Source organism: Caretta caretta, chromosome 9 (genome assembly GCF_965140235.1).
Source record: "Caretta caretta isolate rCarCar2 chromosome 9, rCarCar1.hap1, whole genome shotgun sequence".
Taxonomy (NCBI): Eukaryota; Metazoa; Chordata; order Testudines; family Cheloniidae; genus Caretta; species Caretta caretta.
Window position 1 is genome coordinate 62040163 of NC_134214.1, and position 23736 is coordinate 62063898.

At 48.1% G+C, this 23736-nt stretch overlaps 2 protein-coding genes across 4 annotated transcripts in view; both read right to left on the reverse strand.

Moving 5' to 3' along the window:
• Positions 1 to 3411: 3411 nt before the first annotated feature.
• On the reverse strand, positions 3412 to 19177 carry GLOD5 (glyoxalase domain containing 5). 2 transcript variants are annotated; one of them, XM_075132378.1, is made up of 4 exons: positions 19088 to 19177; positions 10815 to 10979; positions 9418 to 9573; positions 3412 to 7509 (listed from the first exon to the last, which is right to left on the reverse strand). In XM_075132378.1, exons 2-4 carry the CDS (start codon positions 10956 to 10958, stop codon positions 7360 to 7362), a joined length of 450 nt encoding a protein of 149 aa, XP_074988479.1. In that variant the 5' UTR covers positions 10959 to 10979; positions 19088 to 19177; the 3' UTR covers positions 3412 to 7359. The 2 variants fall into 2 exon arrangements, with proteins under 2 accessions (XP_074988479.1, XP_048721145.1); XM_048865188.2 differs by lacking the exon at positions 19088 to 19177 and adding an exon at positions 15537 to 15717.
• The window catches only part of LOC125643099 (exocyst complex component 1), a 59467-nt gene continuing 53550 nt past the window's right edge, over positions 17820 to 23736 (reverse strand). For both annotated transcript variants that reach the window (XM_048865225.2, XM_075132375.1), the window contains exons 16-18: positions 23348 to 23547; positions 20162 to 20356; positions 17820 to 19537 (exon numbers count right to left, since the gene is read on the reverse strand). In XM_048865225.2, coding sequence (XP_048721182.1) covers positions 19382 to 19537; positions 20162 to 20356; positions 23348 to 23547 — 551 coding nt within the window. In that variant the 3' untranslated portion in view covers positions 17820 to 19381. The remainder of the gene's footprint in view (positions 19538 to 20161; positions 20357 to 23347; positions 23548 to 23736) is intronic.

The following is a 23736-nucleotide window of genomic DNA, read 5'->3' on the forward strand; positions in this document are numbered from 1 at the left end:
TTTTGAAAGTATCTTGTCTCCTCATTGGTCATTTTGGTCAGGTGCCAGCAAGGTTACCTTTAGCTTCTTAACCCTTTACAGGTGAGAGGATTTTTCCTCTGGCCAGGAGGGATTTTAAAGGGGTTTACCCTTCCCTTTATATTTATGACAGATGCAAACCACTTTTCCTCTCACCCCCTGGTCTGTATTGTTGCTGCTGGCTGTTAAATGTGGTTGTGTCCCATACCAGAGATGGGTGCATTTCAGGGGTGGCCAAAGTGATTGCTACAGACCATGTTGTTGGTAAAAGCTTGCAGTGCATGCTGGGATCCTTCTGGGAGAAAAGCTGTGTGGAAACAGAAGCTTCCCAGAGTACATTGTGAATTAGCAAGCCTCCTGAGCGCTGAGCAACAAAATGGCAGGCCTCACTTATTACGGGGAGGGGACACAAAGGGTGAAATCCGACTCCACTCAAGTCCTCCAGAGGCTTGGGCATGGGGAGTTTGTTTTAACTTTGAAGTCAGGATGCCTGAGGCGAGACTGCAAGTGCAGGCATCTTTGATGAGGATGAGTGACCTGAGGCCATGAGGACACTGTCTACCTTGTGGCTGGAGCAGATCAGGTGTGTGAATACACTGCACCTAGCTCCTTGGAAAAGTGCCACCCATGTTTCCTGAGGTCGGGTACCAGCTAGACTAACAGCACACCCGGAATCAGGGCTCTGGGGCTGCCCATTCTTCTGGCTGAGCAAACCCCAGGGCCACACCAGGAAAATATTAATCTCTTAGAACTAAAGATGGGGAAAAATCTATTAGGTTGCTCTGTGTCCATCTGATGGGAAGCAGAGCGGGATTGCTCCCTGTGAGGATACACCCAGACCAGCTTTACGTGATCCCAGGGGTGGGGCACTCGCCAATTCCACAGTTAGATCTCAGTCGAGCTGGGAGCCTAGAGCACATGACTGGAGCAGGGCGAATAATGAACACTTCGGCTTGCTGGCAGTTCTGAAAACCATGACAAAAAGGGAACCCCTCATTTTGCGTCAACCTGAAAATAATTTTTTTAGTGAACTGAAAATAGTTTCAGTTTGGGTTGAGTGAAAGGTTCATGCGACCCACAATGAAATGTGGAGTTTAGATTCTGAGCAATAAATAAGGCAATTTCCTAATACCCTGAAGTCATAACAAATTGCCACTTATGTGAGTCACTCCCATCCAGTGCAGAATACACAGAAAGGTTAAGTTGCCCTGTGAAGTTTTACAGGTGAGCAACATTTATTGACCAGCTGATGGCAGTGACAAGCTCTCTAAGGAAGCAAGATGTCAGAACACCAGTCCATTGCCCTTGTAAATAAAGAGCAACCTGCAAAGGTATTCAGAGCTGATTTCCTGCTAGGTCTAAGAATGAGCCACAAGAACATAGATGGGGGGATCCACGTGTCTAGCTACAAGGTAGAGATGCCTGTACCAGGCATTTCCTCATTCTATCACCCAATTCCAGCACCTTTGTATCACATTTTCAAAATGTGGGGCCAGATTTTCAGCTTGGCTCCCACTTGGGCACCTGATTAAGGATCAGATTTTCAGACACGTTCAGATTCCATTGTGACACTTAGACCCAGAGTCTCCAAAGTGTCCAGGGGTGCAAGTTGGATACTCAGGTCTTCTGAAAATATGGCCCCAATTATGGGGGCTGAGCCCTTCTGAAAATTCCAGTCTAAGTGCCTACCCTTCACTGCCAAAGCACACACTAGACATGTGCAAAATGGGAACATCATGCACCAGGGCTATGTTTGTCCACAAGCCCCAATTTTGCATGTAGCCTATCACTGTGTGAGTGCAACCTAGGTGCCTTAGGATAAATTGTGCTCTTAGTTACACTGGTGCAAATCAAGAGAAAAATCAATGGTGCAAATTCCAGAAATACACAAGTATGATTGAAAATGAAACCCAGTTCCTTGTCTTGCAACGTAGCTCTTGAATTGGTTTTCATGAATGTTTGCAGTCCATAGACTGTGTTTCAGTCTGCCAGTGAGATGCTTGAACAAAAGTTGATAAACACCAGCAAATCTGCACTGTGGAATAATAATAACCAGCTCTTATAGAGTGCTTTTATCAGTCGATCTCAAAGTGTTTTACATATAAAACTTCATCTTGATGTCTATCCTACGCACACAGATGGCAGCTGCCCTCCGGGGCTCTAGCGGCAAAGGAATCTCACATATAATGATGGGTGCTGGGTTAGATAGAGAAGTGCGTGTATAATAAAATTATACCTACACAGGGAAGAGATTTGTTGGCTGGCTCTTTAAGTTCGCAAAGGCATAACAATATCCAATGGCTGGAAGCTGAAGCTAGACAAATTCAGACTAGAAAAAAGGTGCAAATTTTCAACAGTGAGGGTAATTTATTGGTTTCAGAGTAACAGCCATGTTAGTCTGTATTCGCAAAAAGAAAAGGAGTACTTGTGGCACCTTAGAGACTAACCAATTTATTTGAGCATGAGCTTTCGTGAGCGAAAGCTCATGCTCAAATAAATTGGTTAGTCTCTAAGGTGCCACAAGTACTCCTTTTCTTTTTGGTGATTTATTGGACCATCTGACCTAGAGATATAGTGAGTTTTCCATCACTTCTGTCTTTAAATCAAGATTGGACATCTTCTCTAACTCAAACTGGAGTTATGGGCTGGATGCAGAAATCACTGGGTGAGGTTCTATGGCATGTGCTATTCAGGAGGTTGGAGCAGATTATCATAATGGTTCCTTCTGAACTTAAAATCTATGAATCTGTATCAATAGCAGCCATTGGTTTAGCTGAAACTCCGATTTCACTAAAACGTTGTCTCTCCACAACCTTCATACATTCAGGGTTTTCTTATAGATAGCAGCAGGAAAGAAAACCAAACAATCTGAGCATTTTACGTTTTTTGTTTGGGTTTTAGAGATGATTTTTAACTGCATCTATCTCGCAAGTCTTTCCAACCTCCAAGTAGCTTTTACTTGCGCCCTTGTGGGTGACAACATTGCCTTCTTCTGGCAAACTCAAGAACTGCTCCCATGTGCAAAACTCCATAAAATAAGAAGCTACATCATCAACGCCTGGCGTGGCCAGCTTGTGTGAAAAGCTGGATTTAGAAGGAATACACAGCCACGTGCATTCGCTTAGCCACCCACATGAAAGGTGAGTAGTGGCTTACAGTGCGACACCAGCACGTGTATAATGTTAGATCGATTTCTTGAATATGTGTGACGTTAATGTTTGCAGTGTGGAATAATACCCGTCAAATTCTTAAAAAGAAAAGGAGGACTTGTGGCACCTTAGAGACTAACCAATTTATTTGAGCATAAGCTTTCGTGAGCTACAGCTCACTTTGTCGGATGCATCCGACGAAGTGAGCAGTAGCTCACGAAAGCTATCCGATGAAGTGAGCTGTAGCTCACGAAAGCTTATGCTCAAATAAATTGGTTAGTCTCTAAGATGCCACAAGCACTCCTCTTCTTTTTGCGAATACAGACTAACACGGCTGCTACTCTGAAACCTGTCAAATTCTTAACTCTGCTGGACACCAAAAAGCAGGGACTCAATACAGACACATATCTCACATTACAACAATTGGTGATCCACTAACTCTCTTTGTCCTATGACTGCAGAGGTGCTAACTGCTTGCTCCATCTTGAATGGTCTCTTGCAACTCCTTATGCTTAACATTGTATTTAGCTGTGACACTTCTGTGTATTGAGCAGCTGGGCTCCCGCTGGGAGCTCTGTGGGAAGCCCACAGCCTGGGTCATCAGTGCTAGGCAGTGAGGTTCCAGCTGTCGGTACTGCTGGGGCTCACAGCTGGAATGCCCGCCCCTCACTCAGTTTCACAGCTCCTGCTGTCAGTCACCCTGACAGCCAACGGGCAATTCAAGGAACGCAGTGTCTTTACAGACACTGCATCGCCTGAACTAAGTCCATCTAAGCCTTATGCCTCTCACTGAGGTGGCTTTACTAGGCCGGCGTAGCGGGCAAGTTACAGTCAGGGGTGGCAGGTTTGTATAATTTTTGGTGGTGCCCAGAACGGGTCCAAGTCCCATCCCCCCACCCCCACCCCACCTAAGGCTCTGGGAGGGAGTTTGGGTGCAGGAGCGGTGCGGGCTCTGGGCTGGGACAGAGGGTTGGGGGGTGGGAGGGGGTGCGAGGCATGGATCTGAGCCAGAGATGAGGAGTTTGGGGTGCAGCAGGCAGGCTGCACCAGGGCTGGGACCAGAGAGGAGGACTCCTCCCAGCCCTCTCCCCACTGGCAGCAGTGAGCTCTGGGGGGGGAGGAGGAGGCCCCTCCCCACCCCCACCCCAGGCACAACACTCACCCAAGGGCCCCCCCGCTGCATCTCAGGAGGTCCAGCCAGGATAAGCCTCAACCCCTCTGAGTCCCCTGCCGGGGGGGAGAGGGGGTGGCTTCCACGCACCTCCTCCCCTCCTCCCTCTGCAGGCGCAGCAGCCGCCTCACTCTGCCCCCCAGCGCCTCTCCCCCAGCAGCTGGCAAGGGAGCACAGCGCAGAGCTGAAGGGGGCAGCTGCCCGCGGCCTATGGCAGGCAGGGACGCTCCGGGGAGGCGCACAGGGGCAGGCCGGCCCCGAACATCGGTGGTGCCAGGCCCCCCGGGCCCTGAATTTGTTGGAGCCCGGACACCACGGGCCCATACAACTCACTGCCCCTGGTTACAGTGGCGGGAGGAACATGGTAATGTGTACACATTGCTTACATAGTTAGGTCGACATAAGCTGCCTTACATCGACTTAACTTTGTAATGTAGGCATGCCCTCTGATTACCTTTCCCAGACAGGCAGAAGAGTACTGTGGAGCTCGAAAGCTTGTGTCTTTCACCAACAGAAGTAGTGTCCAATAAATGGTATTTCTTCGCTCACCTTATCTCTGAAGTTAATGCTCATACAAAAGGACCATTAGTGCTGGCTAGAGTCAGGCAGAGGTTGGCGAGGGGACATGCAAGCTTCCCACACAGCTGTACTCTGCAGCGCCCTCTGCTCTTCCAGCCCTGGGCTCCACTCACACAGCTCTGCCAGTGCACCTCCACCCTGACCATTGAAGTGCTTCCCCCCCAAAAGCTGCCATGCACCTCGGTCCTGGCCTCAGGCACCTGCTGCTATTCCAGCACCAAGCCTGTCACGAGCAGAGACTAATGAACAGGCCAAGTTGGGCATAATTGTTTTTGGTAGGCCCAAATGAGAATTTTAGCAATTTCCTTTCAGCCTGACAAGGCTGATGATTCCCTCTGAACCTGAAATCTTGCCTTGGGGGCTCAGATTTTGCATGTGGCAGTGGCTGTCACTAAGCATACACTTGTTTGAGGCCCCTGCTCTTGTCCTACCAGGGAGATCTGAGCACTTTCTATCAGTGTCTCACTCCCAGGCAGCAAGAGAGGCCCAGCCAATCCTTGGAGGCCTTGTTTATGTTCTCCTCCCCCAACACCCGCTCTCGTTCTCTGTGCTCTTCCCAATCCTCAGGTCTTCCTTTCCCTGCTACCACTGCCAGTCCTTTTTATTTTAAATAGAGACTGCTCTGCTTGAAGCAAACACCCTCCTTTCCATGCTTCACCTATCTCCTTCTCCTTCATGCCTCTACATATCAACCAAGTCAGCCACTTACTTACCCTTTGAAACCTGGTCTCCCAACCAGGGCGGTCTGGCATGCAATCTCTGTACTGCCATGTGCCACTGTAAATCTCCTCCACGGAGGGATTCTCTTACCTTCTGGGGATTTGAGCAGCAGGAAGCAATAGTTTCCTGTCTCAGGGACACTTTCCGTGCAGTCTCTCCCATCTGAAGGGAACAGATCGGAGATCCACCAAAGCATTCGATATACACAACCAAACAGCATTCAGTAATGGGATGGAGTTGAAAGAGTAACCAAGAGGAAAAGCTCCATATCCCAGGTCCATCCAGCCCGTATCCTGAGCCATGCAGACCAGTTAATGGGCCAGATCCTGCTTTGGAGCTACATCAAATTACAGCAACAGAGGATCTGGCCCTATATAATTTCCTCTGATGGGCTGATTCTGGTCTCCAGCTAGCTCAGCAGCTATTGTCACTTTCAGAGTCCACATTAAGCAATGCTGCCATCTAGTGGTTGATTCATACTTGATTTTCCTATACTCTTGCCCTTATTATTAGGGACCTACTAAATTCATGGCCATGAAAACCAAGTCATGGACCGTGAAATCTGATCTCCCACCGTGAAATCTGGTCTTTTCTGTGCTTTTACCCTATACTATACAGATTTCACAGGGGAGACCAGCATTTCTCAGATTGGGGTCCTGACCCAAAAGGGAATTGCAGGGGAGTCACAAGGTTATTTTTTTGGGGGGGAGGGGGAGTCATGGTATTGCCACCCTTACTTCTACACTGCCTTCAGAGCTGGGCTCCCGGCCAGCAGCCGCCGCTCTCCAGCTGCCCAGCTCTCAAGGCAGCGCCGCCACCAGCAGCAGCGCAGAAGAAAGGGTAAAAGTACAGCAACACCCCCTACAATAACCTTGTGACCCCCCCCCTGCCCACAACTCCTTTTCGGGTCAGGACCCCTACAATTACAACACCATGAAATTTCAGATTGAAATAGCTGAAATCATGAAATTTGCGATTTTTAAAATCCTATGGCTGTGAAACTGACCAAAATGGACCGTGAATTTGGTGGGGCCCTACTTATTATTAATGATTATTGCTTTATTAGTTGCACTCCATTAGTGCCTCAAAGCACCATTCGTGGATCAGGACCCACTGCACTAGGTGCTGTACAGACACAGAACAAAAAGATGGTCCCTGTCCCAGAGAATTTACCATCTAGGAAAACTTCTGTTGGTGGGAGAGACAGGCTGCCAAGCCACCCAGAGCTCTTCTTCAGGGCTGAGAAAGGTGCTCCCAGCTTCACAGCAAAATGAACAGTGGAACAGATTGTTTAGCATAAGTAGTTAGCACATATTGCAAGGGACCTTTCAAGATAGAGTGGCCCGTTAACACCTCTGCAGTCATAGGACAAAGAGTGTGTGTGTGTGTGTGTGGGGGGGGGGGGGGGTTAATGGGTAGCAGATTGTTGTAATAAGCCATAAATACAGTGTCTCTGTTCAGCCCTGATTTTTCAGTGTCTAGCAGAGTTATGAATTTAAGCTCCCATGTGTTGTGCAGGTTTCCTTTGAGGATGAAGCCTGGTATGTCCCACTATATCAGGAGCCTGGCAGAATGGACATAGACACAAGCTGATGTGTTCTCAGTTTGCAAACCCCAAACCCCATCCTACAATACATTGCAAATGAACAAAGCAAAATCACGGCCTCCTCTGCTTGCCTCTAGTGTTGAGGGGGTTGGGGGGTGATGGAAAAAGGAGTGTGACTAATGCTTCACTCTGTCGACAGCCAAGTCAGTGCGGTAGTTGGAAACCTCAATCAGGTTTTCATCAGGGTCTCGGAAGTAGATGGATGTGATTGGCCCAATGGCACCGGTTCTGGGCACTGGGCCTTCTTCAATAGTCACACCACAGGCCTGGAAGGAGAGGGAAGGTATGTTTGGTTTTCAGCATTAACAATGGTTTTCTAAGGGGCTTGCTCCCAGTCCTCCCTCCTTCCCCCCCATCCCTGCCCCCAGGCAGATGGTGGAGCCATTGTCCAAGCACCTCTCTGGCCATGGTTGTTCTGATTTAACAGTGCTGCCGTGCATTTCCCAAGGAGAGGGGCAGATGGTGAAGAGGACCTAGAAAAGCACTAGGTGTTGCCAAGCAGGGCGCTAGCTGCTCTTCAGCCCTGTGATCCCAGCCTGTGGCACTCGATGGCTGCACCTCCTGGCAGACAAACTGTTCAGCATTCAGCACTAGAAAGGGGAACAGGACACAACCCATAGATTCAGGTTCACTGGTGAGCTAAGCCAGGCTTTGACTCCAGGTCTCTATTAAGGCTATTATTGCATTAACCCCTTATTCTGCCAAGTCCCTGGGTTTATCTGTCCATGGGCAGGGGGTGTGGGTGTAGGAAGCAGAGAGTCACACAGGTAACGAGGAGGACTTGTGGCACCTTAGAGACTAACACATTTATTTGGGCATAAACTTTCGTGGGCTAAAACCCACTCCTCATTGTTTTTGCTGATACAGACTAACACAGCTACCACTCTGAAACCTGTCACCACACAGGTAATGAAATAGACCTTCAAGAAGACACAGGTATAACTGCCCCTCCCATACTGCTTAGATTAGATCCCATACTGGATTAGAGTAGGGTCTTGGATTTCCCAGGTGGGTGGCTGGGTGACAGATCTCATGCTGGATAGTAAGAAAATCTGAAATCTCCCAATCTCCAGTTCCATATGGTGACTTCCTTGAGAACATGTAAATTCATCTTACTCATGTGCTCAAGCTCATGTGCTCTCTGCTCTGAGTGACTTCCATGGACTTTGGACCCCTAATGAAGAGAATCCCCTTGAGTTCAGTGGCAAATGCTCTGCAGACCTGCGCAACCGGCTAGGCCGTCAGTTGCCCCTGACAGTGATCCATACAGCACAGCACTGCTGATGTGACTCCTTGTTCCTTATGACTTCCTTGTGCTGTCGAGCAGAGAAGATAAAGAGACACACAACTGAGCTAGGGTGGACTGCAAAGCATTGTGGGTGGATGGGGCTGGACATATGGTGTATGGACAGAAGGAAGGGGCCAATTACATAGACTAGTAGGTGATGGGTTTGGTGTTCTGAAGGCAAGCAATAAACAACACTGGCCAGTGATATTTTGGCAGGTACTGGGTTCTTCTTTCCCAGGCCTGGGGGTTCTCTATGGCTCTGCCACCTTACCTCATCCCTGACCTGAAATATGCACCACTGTTCTAGTCCTGCCCTTAGTCTCCCTTCACCACAGCTTTGCGGATGCCTTTCAATTCTGTCTCACAGCTCCCCCAGCTATTCCAGTCTGGGGTTCCCCAGGCACGTCTCTGCTGCTGACCTGCAGCTCCATCTGCTATTCCAGGCCTGGGGTTCCCACGCACAGTTCTGATGATGCCCCTCAATCCTGCCCCATAGACCCTGCCCTGCCCCCAAACGTCCTGCTACCCCAGCGCTGAACCTGTTATACAGAGATTTTCAAATGTAACATGTTTCAAATGTTATACAGAGATTGCAAATTTGAGGTTTTGTGATATAGAGCAGTACAAAGCCAGGAGATTCACGCTCACACACTGAACTCCAGGTGTCTGGTTCTCCTCTTCCTTACAACCCCATTGATCTGAGTGGAATTACTCCTGATTTACACTGCTGTAAGCACAAGCTGAATTGGGCACCAGGTCTCCAAGATGACAGGGAAGTTCGCTAGCCCTTACCCTACCACACCTCTGGGTTTATTCATTCACATCAGGCCCATGGCAGTATCCCATGAGACATGTGGCCACTTGGGTGAAACACAGTTTGCCCAACCTTCAGGTGTCCCACTAGCTGGTCTAGCGAGGTGTCTGTGATCAGGCAGACGTCTATGGAACCAGGAACTGGTCTGTGAGCCTTGGGTTCAAACTCCTTCCCAGCCTCGTGGAGGTTAAACTTTTGGTTCCCAAAACGTAGTGCTTTCCGGTTGCCCTGTCACCAAGGGAAGGAGAGGATTAATGTACTGCCACACAGAGACCTCCCTCTCTGAATGCCAGGATTGCAAGAAAAACCCTGGGCTGGGGAGTGAGCCACCAGGGATACTGCTCTGAGAGAACAGGAAAAGTCTCCTTTGACAGGTAGGAGGAGTGTTCCATTTCTGTACTCAATGTCACCCCCTTGTGGAAAGCAAGTGGAACTTCTGTTCCATAGCACAACAAGGGACACAGGAGTGAGATCTTAGCACTGCTATAGCTTTACAGACATGGGAGGAGAGGGAGACTTTCAAAGGCCCAAATGACAGTTTGGTGCCTAACTGCTGCTACACATGTCTTTGGAAATGTCACCCAGGAACTAACCAGCCCTCCCAGTGGCTCTGTGAGGTCAAGCTGGTTTTTAAAAAAAGTGAATTTAAACAAACAAACAAAAATGGATTTCAGTTTTTTGGTCCAAATTTGAAACTTTGCTGAAATGTCTAACTTCAAAGCTCTGCAAGCTGCTCTAGAACTGGGGGGAATACACAGGAGAAATTGTGTAATGGTGGATTTTATTTATTCATTATTTTATTTATTGCATTGTCCTAATAGGCTACTCAGACAAAGTTTTAAAACTCTGTGGGAATTTGTTATGTACAATACGGTAGTTAATTTACTTCAAGATGTACCAATGAGAACAGATACACAGCGTCGCTGATGTACAGAGCCCTCACCTCCAATCACGTACCGCGTGGGTTCAGTTGCCCAGCAACTGTCCGGTCTAACTGAGCTCAGAAGTTAGTCAGGGTTTTTTTTGTTTTTTTCAGCTGTGTACATCACACTATAACTATGATATACTGTATTCACTGTATGTAACAGTGAAATATAGAGAGATGGCTAAAGACAGGTAGTGTTAAAGAAGAACATTTCAAGTGTCAGTGAGCAGAAGGGCAGGGGTATGCGGGCAGCTGGTAGATGCAATAAGAAAAGTTTGGGAACCTCTGCTCTAGGGGCAGGTTCTTCCATTATTTCCTGCTGTAGGGTCTTCTGTACCTGCCTCTGACTAAGCTGCTGCTGACTTATGTCAGAGACAGGACACTCAGTCAGATGGGCCATGGGCTGACAGTTCCTACAATCCTCACTCTACAGATGGGGAAAATAGAGATGCCTTGGTTACAGTGACGCAATAAGTTAGTGGCAGAAGCAGGACTAGAACACAGGACTTTTCATATCCCAGCTCCGTCCTGCTCCTCAGATTACCTTGAAAGTGACCACTTCCATACCCAGGACTTTGGAATAAAAGCCTACGGTGTCCTCAATGTTCTTCACAGTCAGCACCAGATGATCCAGTCGCTGGATAAGACATGGAAAGGGGCCCTCGCGCTTCTCCTGCCAGGACATCATCTGAAAGCCAGGAACCAGAGACTAAAACGGAGTAGAAATAAGTTTAGTGAGATGCAGGGACAAGCTACCAGGTCATTTCCTAGTTGGGCTGGCTGGGGACATGGGGCTAATTAAATGGAAGCAGAAGCCAAAGTTGGTTTTCTTTCGGCCTGTGTCTGGCACATGAAAAATATGTTCTCCTCCTTCAGATGCTTCCTCAAGACCCACCTGTCTCGTGATGCCCGATCCAAAGCCTACTGAAATTAATGAGAGACTTTCCATTGATGTCAATGGACTTAGAGTCAGTCCCTAGAAGAATCAGCCAGTGAGTGAGGGCTAGGAACATGGGCAGATGGGATGGCTGACACTTACCCTATCAACATATGATACAGTCATAAGGCAATCCTGCCTGGAGCACGCTCCTGAGGCAGGCCGTGGTACTACAACTGTGTCTGCCTCAGTTTCCTCTCTCAGCTAACCCAATAACTTCACTTCAGGCTCTCTTGACACTGTAATACCCTCCTTTGGGTTAGTTTGTTATAAAAGCCTTGTGCAATGCGGTACATAACACAAATCCAAACCATATAGTCCATTTCTCACCCCAGTGCAAGCAGTCATGAAAGTTCAAGACGTCTCTTCCCTTGCCCCACATCCACCCATGTTACCTGTCAGCTCTGTGTTCTTGGGGAACCAGGGCACAGTACCCAGCCTGTCTGACTCACAAAGGACCTGCCCCCCACCCCCAGCCTCTGCTTGAACCGAAACCGATCAGAAGAAAGACTTACAAAGAGCAATGAAAAGGCAGTGGGAGACACACCTAAACCTCTGGGACAAGGGTGACAGGATAAAGAAAGCTCCCCTAGCCTCATTTGCATCGAAGATGGGACATGGAGGCATCTCCATTAGCATACAGAATGGAGAACAGAGATTCCAAGGCAAGAACCGCACGGAACTCTGGGACCAGAAAAGCAGGGAAGCACAGCATGATGGGGGATCTCTGCTCCAGATGTTAATGAACCCACGCCTGCACACACCCAGCTCAGTAGTTATCAGACCAATTCTAGTAATAAATCCTTTATTGGTATCCAAAATACTGAAGCTGCCTAATTGCATTGTGAGCTCCCTTGAAAGAACACCGCCCATAGCCAGGAATGAGCAGTTCCTATTGTCTAGCTCAGTGGTTTTCAAACTTTTTTTCTGGCGACCCAGTTGAAGAAAATTGTTGATGCCTGTGACCCAACGGAGCTGAGGATGAGGGGTTAGGTGTGGAAGGGGGTTCAGGGCTGGAGCAGGGGGCTGGGGTGTGGGAGGGGGTCAGGGCTCTGGGCTGGGGGTGTGGGCTCTGGGGTGGGACCGGGGATGAGGGGGTTGGGGTGCAGGAAGAGTGTGAAGCTGGTGCTCAGGGCGGGGGCAGTGCACAGAGCCCTGTGGTCCCCCTGCCTATGAGCTGGACCTGCTGCTGGCTGCTTCTGGGTAGGGACTACTAGTTTTACTACTGGTTTTACTACTGGTTTTTACTGGCCAGCTGCCAGGGTCCCTGGGTGCAGAGCAAGGTGATCCAGTGCCTTGCATTCCATGACCCAATACTGGGTCGCGGCCCGAACTTTGAAAACCACTGGTCTAGCCTGAGCAAAACAACTTTGGTATACTCCCTTGAGCCATCAGTTTACCCATAAACAAACATAGTGTTCTCCCTTGAACCATTATTGTTTCCCTACAAAAACCCCTACTCACACGCAAGTAAGGGTTCTGATGCCTAGATCCAAACTCTGCATCAGTTCCGTTGGGACTTCATCTTCTCCTGACTGATTGTGCTGGGGGCTCTGCCTGTCTCCAGCACTCTGGACTCTCAGATACCACCACCACCTGGGGACCCCGACCAGTTCAAGCTTCACGGAGTGGTGAGAACCCAACTCTCTCTCTCTCTGCTTTTTTTCTACTCTAGGTATAGCTTTCTAATCCAGGCTTGTGTGATCAGTTATAGTGTTCTAAACCTGACTTTTGTAATAAAATTTAAGCTAGATTTAATATTGTAACTGTTTTGTTTGTTTGGCTCTCTTTGGATGGTTATTACCTGGCAATAAATAACTTTTATGGTTCAGCTGGTTGCTTTCCCTCTCTCTCCCTCTCTCTCTTGTGTTTTTGGCTTCCCCATTTACTCTGCAGCAACTCTCTTCTTACCTAAGCTAAAGATCCCTGTAGTGCCCAAAACTCCTGTGGGGTTTGCTCATCCAGTGAGTTACTTCCGGAACAATTGTAACGTGAAAGTGGGGATAGGGACGTGCGGAACCTGGGACATATGAGGGTGGCATCTTGGAAGTGCCACTTGACCCAGGCTGCTGAGTCCAGGGGCATATAAGGGGTCAGCTTGGAAGTGCTGATTCACCCAGTCTGCTCAGACGGGCTCTGTTCATGTGTGTGTGTGTTCATCTGATTCTGGGGCTGGAGGAACCCGGCCCTGGGGAACCTAGGTCCTGCAGGATAGCTCCATTGGGAGGGGACTTGCAGAAGGGAGAAGTAGAGCTCTATATGAACACACAAGTGACACAAGCAGTACATTGATAGAATTACGGCACCTCCCCTCCCAAAGAGTAACCCTAATAAATAAGTGTACCCCAAAGTCACGGGCAAATCTGGTAACACCTCTCATTGCCTTCAACCATGCCTGGACTCTCTATTAGTCTTCTTCTGTCCTTCTGCCACCTCAGCCTTTCCAAGTGGACTGAAACTCTGCTCTTCCTACTGGGAACCCCCGATGATACCCTGTCCCGCATATGACCCCCTGTACACCATGTTCACCACTTTTGTAAGGTTATGATATATTTTGTACAAAGTATGCCTTCTGAGGTATCATTTGCAAACTCATAATCTGCTGAATATTACCATCCCATTGAAATGTGTGTAAACTCACTGCATGTAAAATTATGAGATTTCGCTATATGATTGTTACTGAAATATGTTGTAGTTCTTGGTAACGCCCACTAACTATTTTCTCAGAGACAAAGGCGCATTAGCACACCAGAGACAGGCCATTTACAAATGGCTTCTGAGCTCAAAAAGGTTGTGAACCACTGCCCTACAGCACAGGGCTCCCTATTACGCTTAGAGAAAAACAGATTAACAGCAGATTTAAGTTACTTGACTCAGTAAAGCAAAATGTTTGTTTCTCCGGTGACTGGGAATGCTTCTGAGTCACCCTGCAGAAGGAAAATAGCACTTTTGGGGATTTGAGAGGTTTTCATTTCATTTTCTGATTGATTTTACAGGAGATATTCAGGTCTTGTCTAGTGTGGAAGACTCTATGTAACACTGAAGAACCAGGAAGAGTATGCCAGCATCCATAAAATATAAGCAAAACCTCTTTAATCAAAAGGGGAAATAGATTTAATTAAAAATGCTAAACTCTTTGTGTTTATATCTGTTTAACTCAAACACTCAATTAACAGTCAGGAAAAAAGTGCTCTTTGTTAAAGGTCCAACACTTGAATTAAGTTCTGACACAAGTCATAATCCTCTTCTCTGAGGCCCTCAACTAGTCCCCCAGCAAAACCAACATGCAGTAGACACGACACTTCTGATTTTTCTAAGGTTAAAAAAAACAACAATGGGGGAAAGTAAACCCTCCCAGCCCTTTCCATTACACAGTGACAAAAACACCACCAATAATCCCATAACTTTTTATCTGGGGCCAGCCATGAAATAAATAAATCAAGGCATTGAGACACAATAGGGGATGATGTAATTGCCATATGAACTATATTGATCGTTTATGCAGTATGTGACTCTTTATACACACTCACTGAACTCCCGTTTTATAAGTACACTGGCATGTCTCAAGGTTATCCTGCACCATAGTAAAAGTCCCGGTAGCCCACCTATGCTAGCCCTCCCACTGGTGCAGCTCCAGCAGTGAGTTGAGTTTAAGAAAAATGATAGTATAGACAGGTTTCAGAGTAGCAGCCCTGTATAGCATAGATAAGGTTTCCAAGTCCTGCCCAGCCTGGCGTGAGCTGACTGTAAAACCTGGCCCAGATTCCCAGAAGGCAAACCTGGGCAAGTCTCCTCTTTGTTCATGTCAAAGTCACAGTCTGGGATTTGGAGGCGATATCCCGAGGTCACCAGAGTTACAAAGGCAGAAAGAATTTCCCAAATAACATACGCAAGGCTTCAGAATTATCCAGATCTGTGGCTCTCCTGCTGTTTGCACCAATTACAGTGAAAAGCTGTGTGACACAGCCGTTAAAAATTCACCGGCACTTCCTTGAGCTGGCATTTGAAAATGCTGAATCAAACACCCTTTAGATTGAATGCAGTCTCTGCAAAGTCCCATGCATGCCTGTGGACCTGCGTATGTAGCACTCAGAATCCTGATACATTGGCTTTGCTTTCTGGTGTTTGCAAGAGCTGATTTTCAGTAGAGCAAGCACTCAGGATGTTTGCTGTCTGAAGACACAGCTTGTCTCTGCAATCTTCCCCCCAGCCCTAGCCTCAGAACCATTTGCAGAGTCACTGTCTGTGCCTCTAGAGTTAATATTTAAGTGTCTGCTCTCAGCAAATGAACATGAGTGAAATGTTGGTAGGGAAAAAAAGGCAGAGTACCTGTACGCAGTGAAGACAGGCAAGCTCAGCAAAACAGCCTGAAAGAACACTGTCCCCTCCAGCTAACCACTTCTTGGTCCCCAGAGCTGAGCTGTGCTGGGAGCAGAGTTCCCAAGGAAAAGAGACAGAGCGAGTAGAAATAAAAGCCCGACTCCTGAAAGCTGCTCCCTCCCCTCCGTGAAGACCTTGGTTTCTGTTCGCATAAAACAGCTGACCAGGTTGGGGTCAAAGATCTCAGCCATTTCCCCAGCTTTATGTGTAACACACACTTGCTTCTAAAATAAAGAATACAGGCTCCCTGTGAAATAACACAGGCTACAGGGCGCTCCCGGAAAACAGAAACTGGGGCACACAGCTGTAGTTCTTGGGCTTACCCCAGCTGGGCAGGATATGCCTGCCTGGGAATCACCAGGTGCATCCTACTCCTTCCCTGCCTCCAGGGGGCGCTCTGTGCCTCTGAGACAGGCAAAGGCCATATTGCCCCATCAGGCTGTGTGCACACACAGTGCCCCCCAGGGACACTAGAGCATCAATGAGGTGGGAAGGAATTGCCCAATCCCTGCAATTATGCACAGTCAAGCAGGTTCATGGTGGTACTTGCTGATGTCCTGTCCACTGTAGAGTTCCAGACGTTCCCAGTGGCAGTGCTAAAAGGGCTTCAACAAAGCCTGAGTGAGTACTACTGAGTTTAGAGTTTCTGGGTGTGGTATCCATGTCCCCTGGACTTCAGGATCCCTCTCCAAGCAGCCACACTGGCTACCGATTAACCTGAGTAGAACCTCTAGACTTTTCTCCACTTTGTTCAAGATTCTCCACTCTCTGGCTCTGCCTTATCTGTGTGATTTGATCCATGCTGCTCTCCCTGCCCTCTGAGCTCATGGTTCATCATGGCGTAACTCCAGCTCCATGCCAATGATGTCAGTGGAACTACCCCTGCCTAAAACTGGAGCGACAAACTTGTGTGCCATGCCTGAGATGCTATTCTCAACTTTCTCAGCTCATCAGTTCTCTGGGCTTCTCTTCGCTCACCCGAAGCTGGCAGAATGCGCTCCCATTTGACCTTCATGCCACTGACTCTGTTAGCCTTTTAAAGGTCAGACTTAAAACCCTGCACTTCCACCCAGTTACTGCTGGTCTCACGTCCTGCACTTGTCATCTTCTTTGATAGTTTGGTTCTTCAGCACTTGCTACATGTGAAAGATGTTTTGTAAAACCAACAGAGAACAACATTATGAGCTGCTACATCCCTGCAGAAGATTTAGGGCTTGCTCATTAATGATGCATCTGATGAAGTGAGCTGTAGCTCACGAAAGCTTATGCTCAAATAAATTGGTTAGTCTCTAAGGTGCCACAAGTACTCCTTTTCTTTTTACCTCTTAGACGATACTGTTATGACTAGGAGAGAGAACTTTTAAACCGGAGGAAAATGGTGAACTGCCTAGACCTTGCCTTTTCCTTTGACTGTAGAGTGCCTAGCACACATGTATAATAACCAGATTCGCAGGGACTGGGTGATGCCAGTGACTGGTGCATTATCCCTTCATCCTTACAGAGCAGAATTCCAAGGTACTTATCTATTCCAATGCTTTGGAAGTGCCTGTCTAAACAGCTAAGCACCTTCTGAAAAGCACAACATTCAGATGCACCACTATCCAGGATGAACTTCCTACCTCCCACAAAGACCCCTCCTTCCACCCACTCATATCTCGACAACCTAAGTCATCAAGGACAGTCTGGGAAAACAGCTAGGCCTGGCAATGTGCCCTGGAGCTCAGGAAATCTGGACTCTGTTGGATCAGGGCTGAAATCTAGCTGAAGGTGGAGGATGATTTTGTGTATAGTTGTGTTAGCATTTTAGAGCTGTGTGGATACTGGTTCCTCTCACAACACCACCTTGCAGTTTGTCCCAAGAGGAAGTCTCAGCTTAGCACAAGCTCAGGCCTAGAATAGAAAGGAGAGTGCTGCATGCCTGGATGAGGTGTAGCTGTTGGGAGGAAACTAGCATAACCCCTGCCCACGATATGCCAGGCTTTACAGCTGTCCTTTTCCGTCTTTGGGCCTGCTCCCTCTGAAATCAATGGCAGAGCCCGCATGCCCTTCAGTGGGGGAAAGAACAGGTCTTTTTCAATCACCAAATTCATACAAAATTTGGTAGGGTTTTTAAAAAAGATTTTACTTTGTATTGAGCCAAGAGCTTCAGATTCATCCCAGTCCCCGTGCCTGAGTTGACATCCCATACAACACAAGGTGACCACGCTGGGATACAAGAACAGGTCAAAGCAATGAGGCCAACACTGAAAGCCTTTTATTGTCTTGTGATACTGTCAATGGGCAGACAAGCTAAATTAGGTAAGAGTGGAAAGATCCCTGGGAAATTGCTCCAGGTTGCATAAGAGTTTTTGCCCCATCCTAGGAAATGAAACATTTATAACAACGTCACATAAAATAACTCTTATTTTTAAACTCTTTGTACAGCAGAATTGATAGATTAAGCAACATCTGAGATGGCTAACACCATGCATACAGGTGCGATGGAAAGCCCTTTATGTTGCAGTGCGTCATTCATAAGCATGGATCCAATTGTTTCAATGCAGCCAAAGGAAGAAACAAGAACCACCCCTTATGGCATGTCCAGCTGCTATTGGGCAAGCCTGTGGAAATTATCTTGGTGAGCAGAGAGATGGTTCATTTCAGACATATCAAAGAGAGAACGGGCTGCTCTGGTTTTGGACTCTGAGGCCGATCCGGGTGTCTCTGACCCCAGTTCTGCTTAGATCCTGACTGGGAGGAGGTGAGGAGACTTGAAAATAAATACAAATACTATAACTGCCATCAAAATGGCTACAGATGCATCTAAAAGAAAGGGACAGGAGAGAAGTGAACCACCATTTGCCCGCTGCTGCGGAAACCAAAGAGCTGGCCGGAAGCAGGAGAAAGGGACATGACCAGCATAGGCTCTGCTGCAGCTTTGAAGCGCCTGTGGAAACTGCAGACAGAAGGAGAATAGCCCATTCATACCAGAATTGTGGGAGACGCTGAGCTATGGAAAGGAAACAAACTTTGTGCTTTGTATAGGCAGACCTAAACCAAAACCTCAAACCCAAACAACCATAAACATTAGGGGTGTTGGAAATCCAAACCCATATCCAGATTTTACAAATGATCCTTAGTTTTACAATGGGCTGCTCCAATCCCCTAGATCTGGACTCCCTGGCATTTTGGGGCATTTGAAATCCAGACCCAAATTGTTAACTGTGGATCCATCTCTAGTTTTATTTAAAACCGGGTATGTTGAACGCGGAAGAGAGATGAACCGGAATTAGTCAAAGTGGCCAAAAATTACATTCCCACTTGGACCCTCCTATAAATTCATAAGTTCAGAGTGGCAAATATATCATGCTTCTCTCCCCCATCTGATCAATGCTGTGTAACTCAGCATAAAGAAGCTGAAGGGCGTGCTCAGAAAGGGTCTAATGAGCATGGGTTGCTCTATGATCGCTCACTCTGACAGGACGTTACAGAGCAGTGCTGTAGGAGGTGACAGTACTCACCTTGAGAGTCACAGAAACCCAGCATTATCAGCTGTGCATGGCTCCATTGGGGGAAAAGGAATCCCAAAGCTTCCCTCTCAGGGAAGGCCAATTTTTAGGCTGATGACTGAGAAAGTTCCCCTTTAATTCAGTAGATCCCCATATTGGGTTAAACCTAGGCTGAGAACTCTTGTGCCAAATGTCAGTCCAGAATAAATTTCCACATGGTCATTTTGGCTCCTTGGCTGCCGATGGAGCTTTCTTGGCACCAGCAGGAGCTGTTGTCACCACGCGCCTAGCCAGCAAGGATTGCTTTCACATGCTAGACTGAGTGATGGTGATGAAATAGTTCAGCAAGTCCTCCATGGTGAAGTCCATTGTGATCCCTGACCCTGGGTAGCAGCGCTGGATCAGGTGCTCGAACTCTCGGTACTGCTGTATGAACTCCTGTTCCATGGCTCGCCAGACCACCTGCAGGTAAAACACTTGGAGTCAATAACCCCTCTTACTGGGAGCATCCTATCCTGCTCCCCTCAGGGGCTTGCTGCAGTGCAACGTAACCATGCACACCCACAGAGGCACATGGTCTTCACCGCCTGCTGCACAAGTGCAACCACCAGCCCAAGAGGAAGGGACATGCATGGGGCTGACCTCGGAGCTTCTAGGCTCACATCCTCAAAGGCACTTAGGAACCCAACTCCCACTGAAATCAATGAATGTTGGGTGCTTAAATACCTTTGAGGAACTGGGCTCTAGGCCCCAGAAGTTGCCTAGTAAGAGTTCCCTCTAAGGGAGCGGAGATAAAGGAATTCCCACTAATTTTCAAACTACTAAGAGAAGCAGGGAGCAGAGACAGGTCACTGGGAAGAGGGAGGAGAGAAATAAGACAGGGTGGTTTGAGGAGAGAGAGAGAGAGAGGAGATGAAACAATGGGCATGAAGAGGGAGACAATGCAGTGGGAGTGATGGTCAGAGAGATGAAGCTAGGAGGTCCCCTTCCCTCTGCCATTTATTGTTGCCTGGCAAGCTTGGCCCCCAAAACACATGAAGCTACCACTGCATTGCACCCTGTGAGCGATGCCCAGGCCATATTTACCGGCAGGAGGTTTTCCTCGGGGGAGAGATACTTGTAAATCTTCCTGTAGAGAGTATCCAGAGCTCTCTTCACCTCCTTGCCAGGGTACTTTTCTATCACCTTCCGCAGCTCCTGCTTGCTGTATGCCAGCTGGAAACTCACTTCCTCTTCTTTCACTCCTTGAGCCACGCGGGCTTTCACCCCCTCGAAGAAATGCTGGGGAAGCAAAGGAGACAAATCATGCACCAGCTGTTCCACGGTGTGATTCTACTGAGCTCTTTTTTGGCTGACTCCAGAAGCCTTTTGTCCTGCCTCTTGCTGGGTTTTGACTGAGCAGATCTGACCGTTCATGCAGAGCCAGAGTCTTTATGTTCCGCAGAGGAGGATGCCTTTAGCTCTCCGCACTCCATGCTCTGCAAGGAGATTGTTGTAGACATCTGCATCCTGTAGCAGCAACACTGATGCTACCTGATATTTGAAAAGCAACCTGTGGTTCTTTTTGCTCCACATACCTCATCAACTATAAAGGTTCTGGCATCCAAATATAGCTGGTGGTTTTATACAGGCTGCATAAAGCAGAACAGAACACAGGTTTCTCTTCTGCTGATCCAGGATACTGGCTCCACAGTGCTGGCAGTAGGAAAAACTAGCTCCTGGAGTTTGTCTCTATCATGGGGTGCATACAACCCACCCCCCCTGTTCCCATAGCAGCCACACATGGGTTAATAGGCAGCTACGGTTACTTTCCCGGCTGTGATTAAGTGGCTGACCAACTATAGCTGAGTTAAAAGGCTTCTCCTAGCAAGACCAGCCTTCCGGGGAGCGATACTCGAGGAATGGAGCTTCCAGGAGAAGGCACTTAGGGAGAGATGTCCCAGGTGCCTGGAGAAGGAGGAGGCCCAGCCTATGGGTGGCTGCATGCTGTCAGAGAGCCTGAGGGGACTCGGCATCAGCCTGAAGAAAGTGGCCCAGGGAAACAACAGCGAGTCTATGGGAGCAGACCCTGCTGCTTAATGCAAGGTCCCTGGACTGGAGGTGGGGGGCCTGAGTTCCCCGACTGACACTCAGAGAAGGGGAGGCAAAAGCCCTGACACAAAGGGGAACAAGGACTATTGAGTCCACGGTGGGGCTGAAGGCTTGGGAAAGGGTTATTAGGCTTCTGCTTCATTGGCCTTGTTCTCCCCCTGGAAGGGGTGGGACTATAAGCAAGCTGGGCAGAGAGCAGAGACATGAAAAGGGGCAAATCACCCCAGGACTGGAGTGACCACTGACAGGGGGCGCTAGAGTAGAAGAGGTTGGTACACCATGCCCGGTCCTGAGGGGTGCACCAACCGCTGAGTGACTCCCCTGCTGTCCCATTGCTCCTACGTCCCCCAGACTTTCAGTGACACTTGGGGCTTGTTCACACAAACACTTGGTGGGAAGCTGGGGTGTAAATCTAACCCACACTAGCCTGCAGCACACCAAGCGGCTGTACACGAGGGAGCTGTTAGCGCATGGCAGCAGGGTCCACATGGATGGTTAGTTGCCCAGCACCCCAGCTTGATGTGAACGAAGCATTTGCATGGACAAGCTCTTACACCTTCTAAGTGAAAAGGGGACTTACGTTCCTAACTCAGCTAGTCACTTTTGAAAATTTTTACCCCATGTCAGTCAACTAAGCAGCTCATAACTGAAAAGTCACATGGGGAGCAGCTGTGGGCAGCAAAGCCGCTGCTCAGGATTCCTCTCCCTGAGCTGAGCACTGCTAATGGACACCACAAATGTCGTCGTTTTCCCTGGCCACCAACAATGAATTCCACTCCGCTCTCATCAATGGAAGATAAAACAATTAGCACGGGCCGTGAGTTGATTGAAGCTGTGGCTGGTGTCATAGCTGAGTAGATCTTCCAGGGGCAGGAGGCATTTGACAGCAAAGACCAGAAGCAAATCAAAACCAACAGGCATTTCAATTAAGTCCAGCTGGGCCTAGCTTTTATTAAACGTTATAGGCCAATGAGCAGGTGGGTGAGCATTAATCAGAACAGCAAGGGATTAGTGGAGTGGTAAGGAACTATGGGAAAGGGCTGAATGTCCGCTTGAGTGGAGCCACGCTTTTAGCTCAGTTAACAAATCAATCACTTGGGAAACCTGAAATTATGTTAGGAGGCTCTGCGCTAGCAGCCATCCAGAAAGAACTGGCATCAGCCAGCCACAGACATGCAGCCAAAAGAGAAAGCAGTGATAGAAATTGGTCCCTTCAGTTCAAAGCCAATTCAGGTGAGCTGCACAAGCAGTTCTGCTCGCTCACGTACAATAGTGAGGCTGTGTAACCCACCGACGCTAGCTAGAGAGGGCAGCGGTGCACAGACATGGTGAGTGTTAGTCTCACCAGAGTAATTCTGGCTTTGATCTCACAAACAGGGGAACCCCTTCCTGTCCTGTCCTCCAACTGTCTCTTGGATGGGGTGTGTGAATCCAATAGAGGGTTTAGTTGCAGAGTGTGTATCCTTGGCATTTTGGGAAGGGCTGTATTAATTTCTAGAGGTCAGAAGCTCTCCTGATCTAGGGCAGAAGTTGAATTATCCCCCATAGGGAAAAAGGATCTCATTCAGCCAATGTTTGAGAAGCACTTTTGACATATAAAGCACAAGATTTGTGCTAATGGATATTAGATAGCAATAGTATTGTATGGGGACAAATGAGGTGAGAGCAAAGTAAGGACTTTTCTACACAGCAGCAAAAGCTGCGTTCTCAACTCAGCTAACTCGGATTAAGATCATGGTGAAGACAGGGCAACTTGGGTTCAAGCCTATAGGACAGCCTGGGACTGAACTCAGGCAGCTGACCTGAGTTGCTGTGTCTTTACTGCTATTTTAACCAGGGAGAGCTAGCTCTGGTTAAAATGCTTTTTTTTCTTTTTGCAGTGTCAAAAGGGTGCTTCAGATTAGCCTTGGGACTTCCTGGGTCATGCCTGCTGGAGGTAGAATGGTTCAGTGGTTAGGGCACTAGCCTAGCACATGGGAGCCCTGGGTTCCAGTTGCTGCTCTACCACCGGGGGCAAGTCACTTAGCCTTTCTGCATCTTGGTTCCCCATCTGTAAAAAGGACTTAACAGGCACGGTGTGAAGATAAATCCATTAAAGACCGTGAAGTGCTCAGATAGGATAGTAAGGAGTGATCTATACATACTATAAACAGAGGAGGTTGTGGCTTATAATGTACTTACGTTGAGTTTCTCCAGTGGCTGTCCCAGGTACTTAATGACATATCTCTCCAGGTGTTCATGGTACCTTTGCTTGGCTTCCTTTCTCTTGCTTTCCAAGCAGTGGATCTTCTTTTGGTACAGAAAGCAGTGGATGTGGTGGAAGTTTTCCATCATGACCATGTCCGTATTGACCTTCAGGTTTGCTGAGGCCAGACTATTGACTAAAAAGAAAGGGAGAAAGCACATAGGCCCAGAGGGATCTTTTGATAATCAAGATGGGGAGGAAGGAAGGGGAGACACAAGGTGAAAAGACAGGGTGAGTTAAGCCCACCATGCACAAACCCAGAAGGGTTTTCCAGAGAGTCTAGGCAAGTCCTATCAGTCCAATCCACAGACTGCTTCAATCTTCC

What these genes read in the sequence shown, in the direction of transcription:
- GLOD5 (XM_075132378.1), bottom strand. Translation starts at nt 10,958, where the DNA reads ATGATGTCCTGGCAGGAGAAGCGCGAGGGCCCCTTTCCATGTCTTATC. An exon ending in TGGAAGTGGTCACTTTCAAG is followed by an intron (nt 9,574 to 10,814) that starts GTAATCTGAGGA and finishes CCTTGGTGACAG; the next exon opens with GGCAACCGGAAAGCACTACG. An exon ending in AGCTAGTGGGACACCTGAAG is followed by an intron (nt 7,510 to 9,417) that starts GTTGGGCAAACT and finishes CTCTCCTTCCAG; the next exon opens with GCCTGTGGTGTGACTATTGA.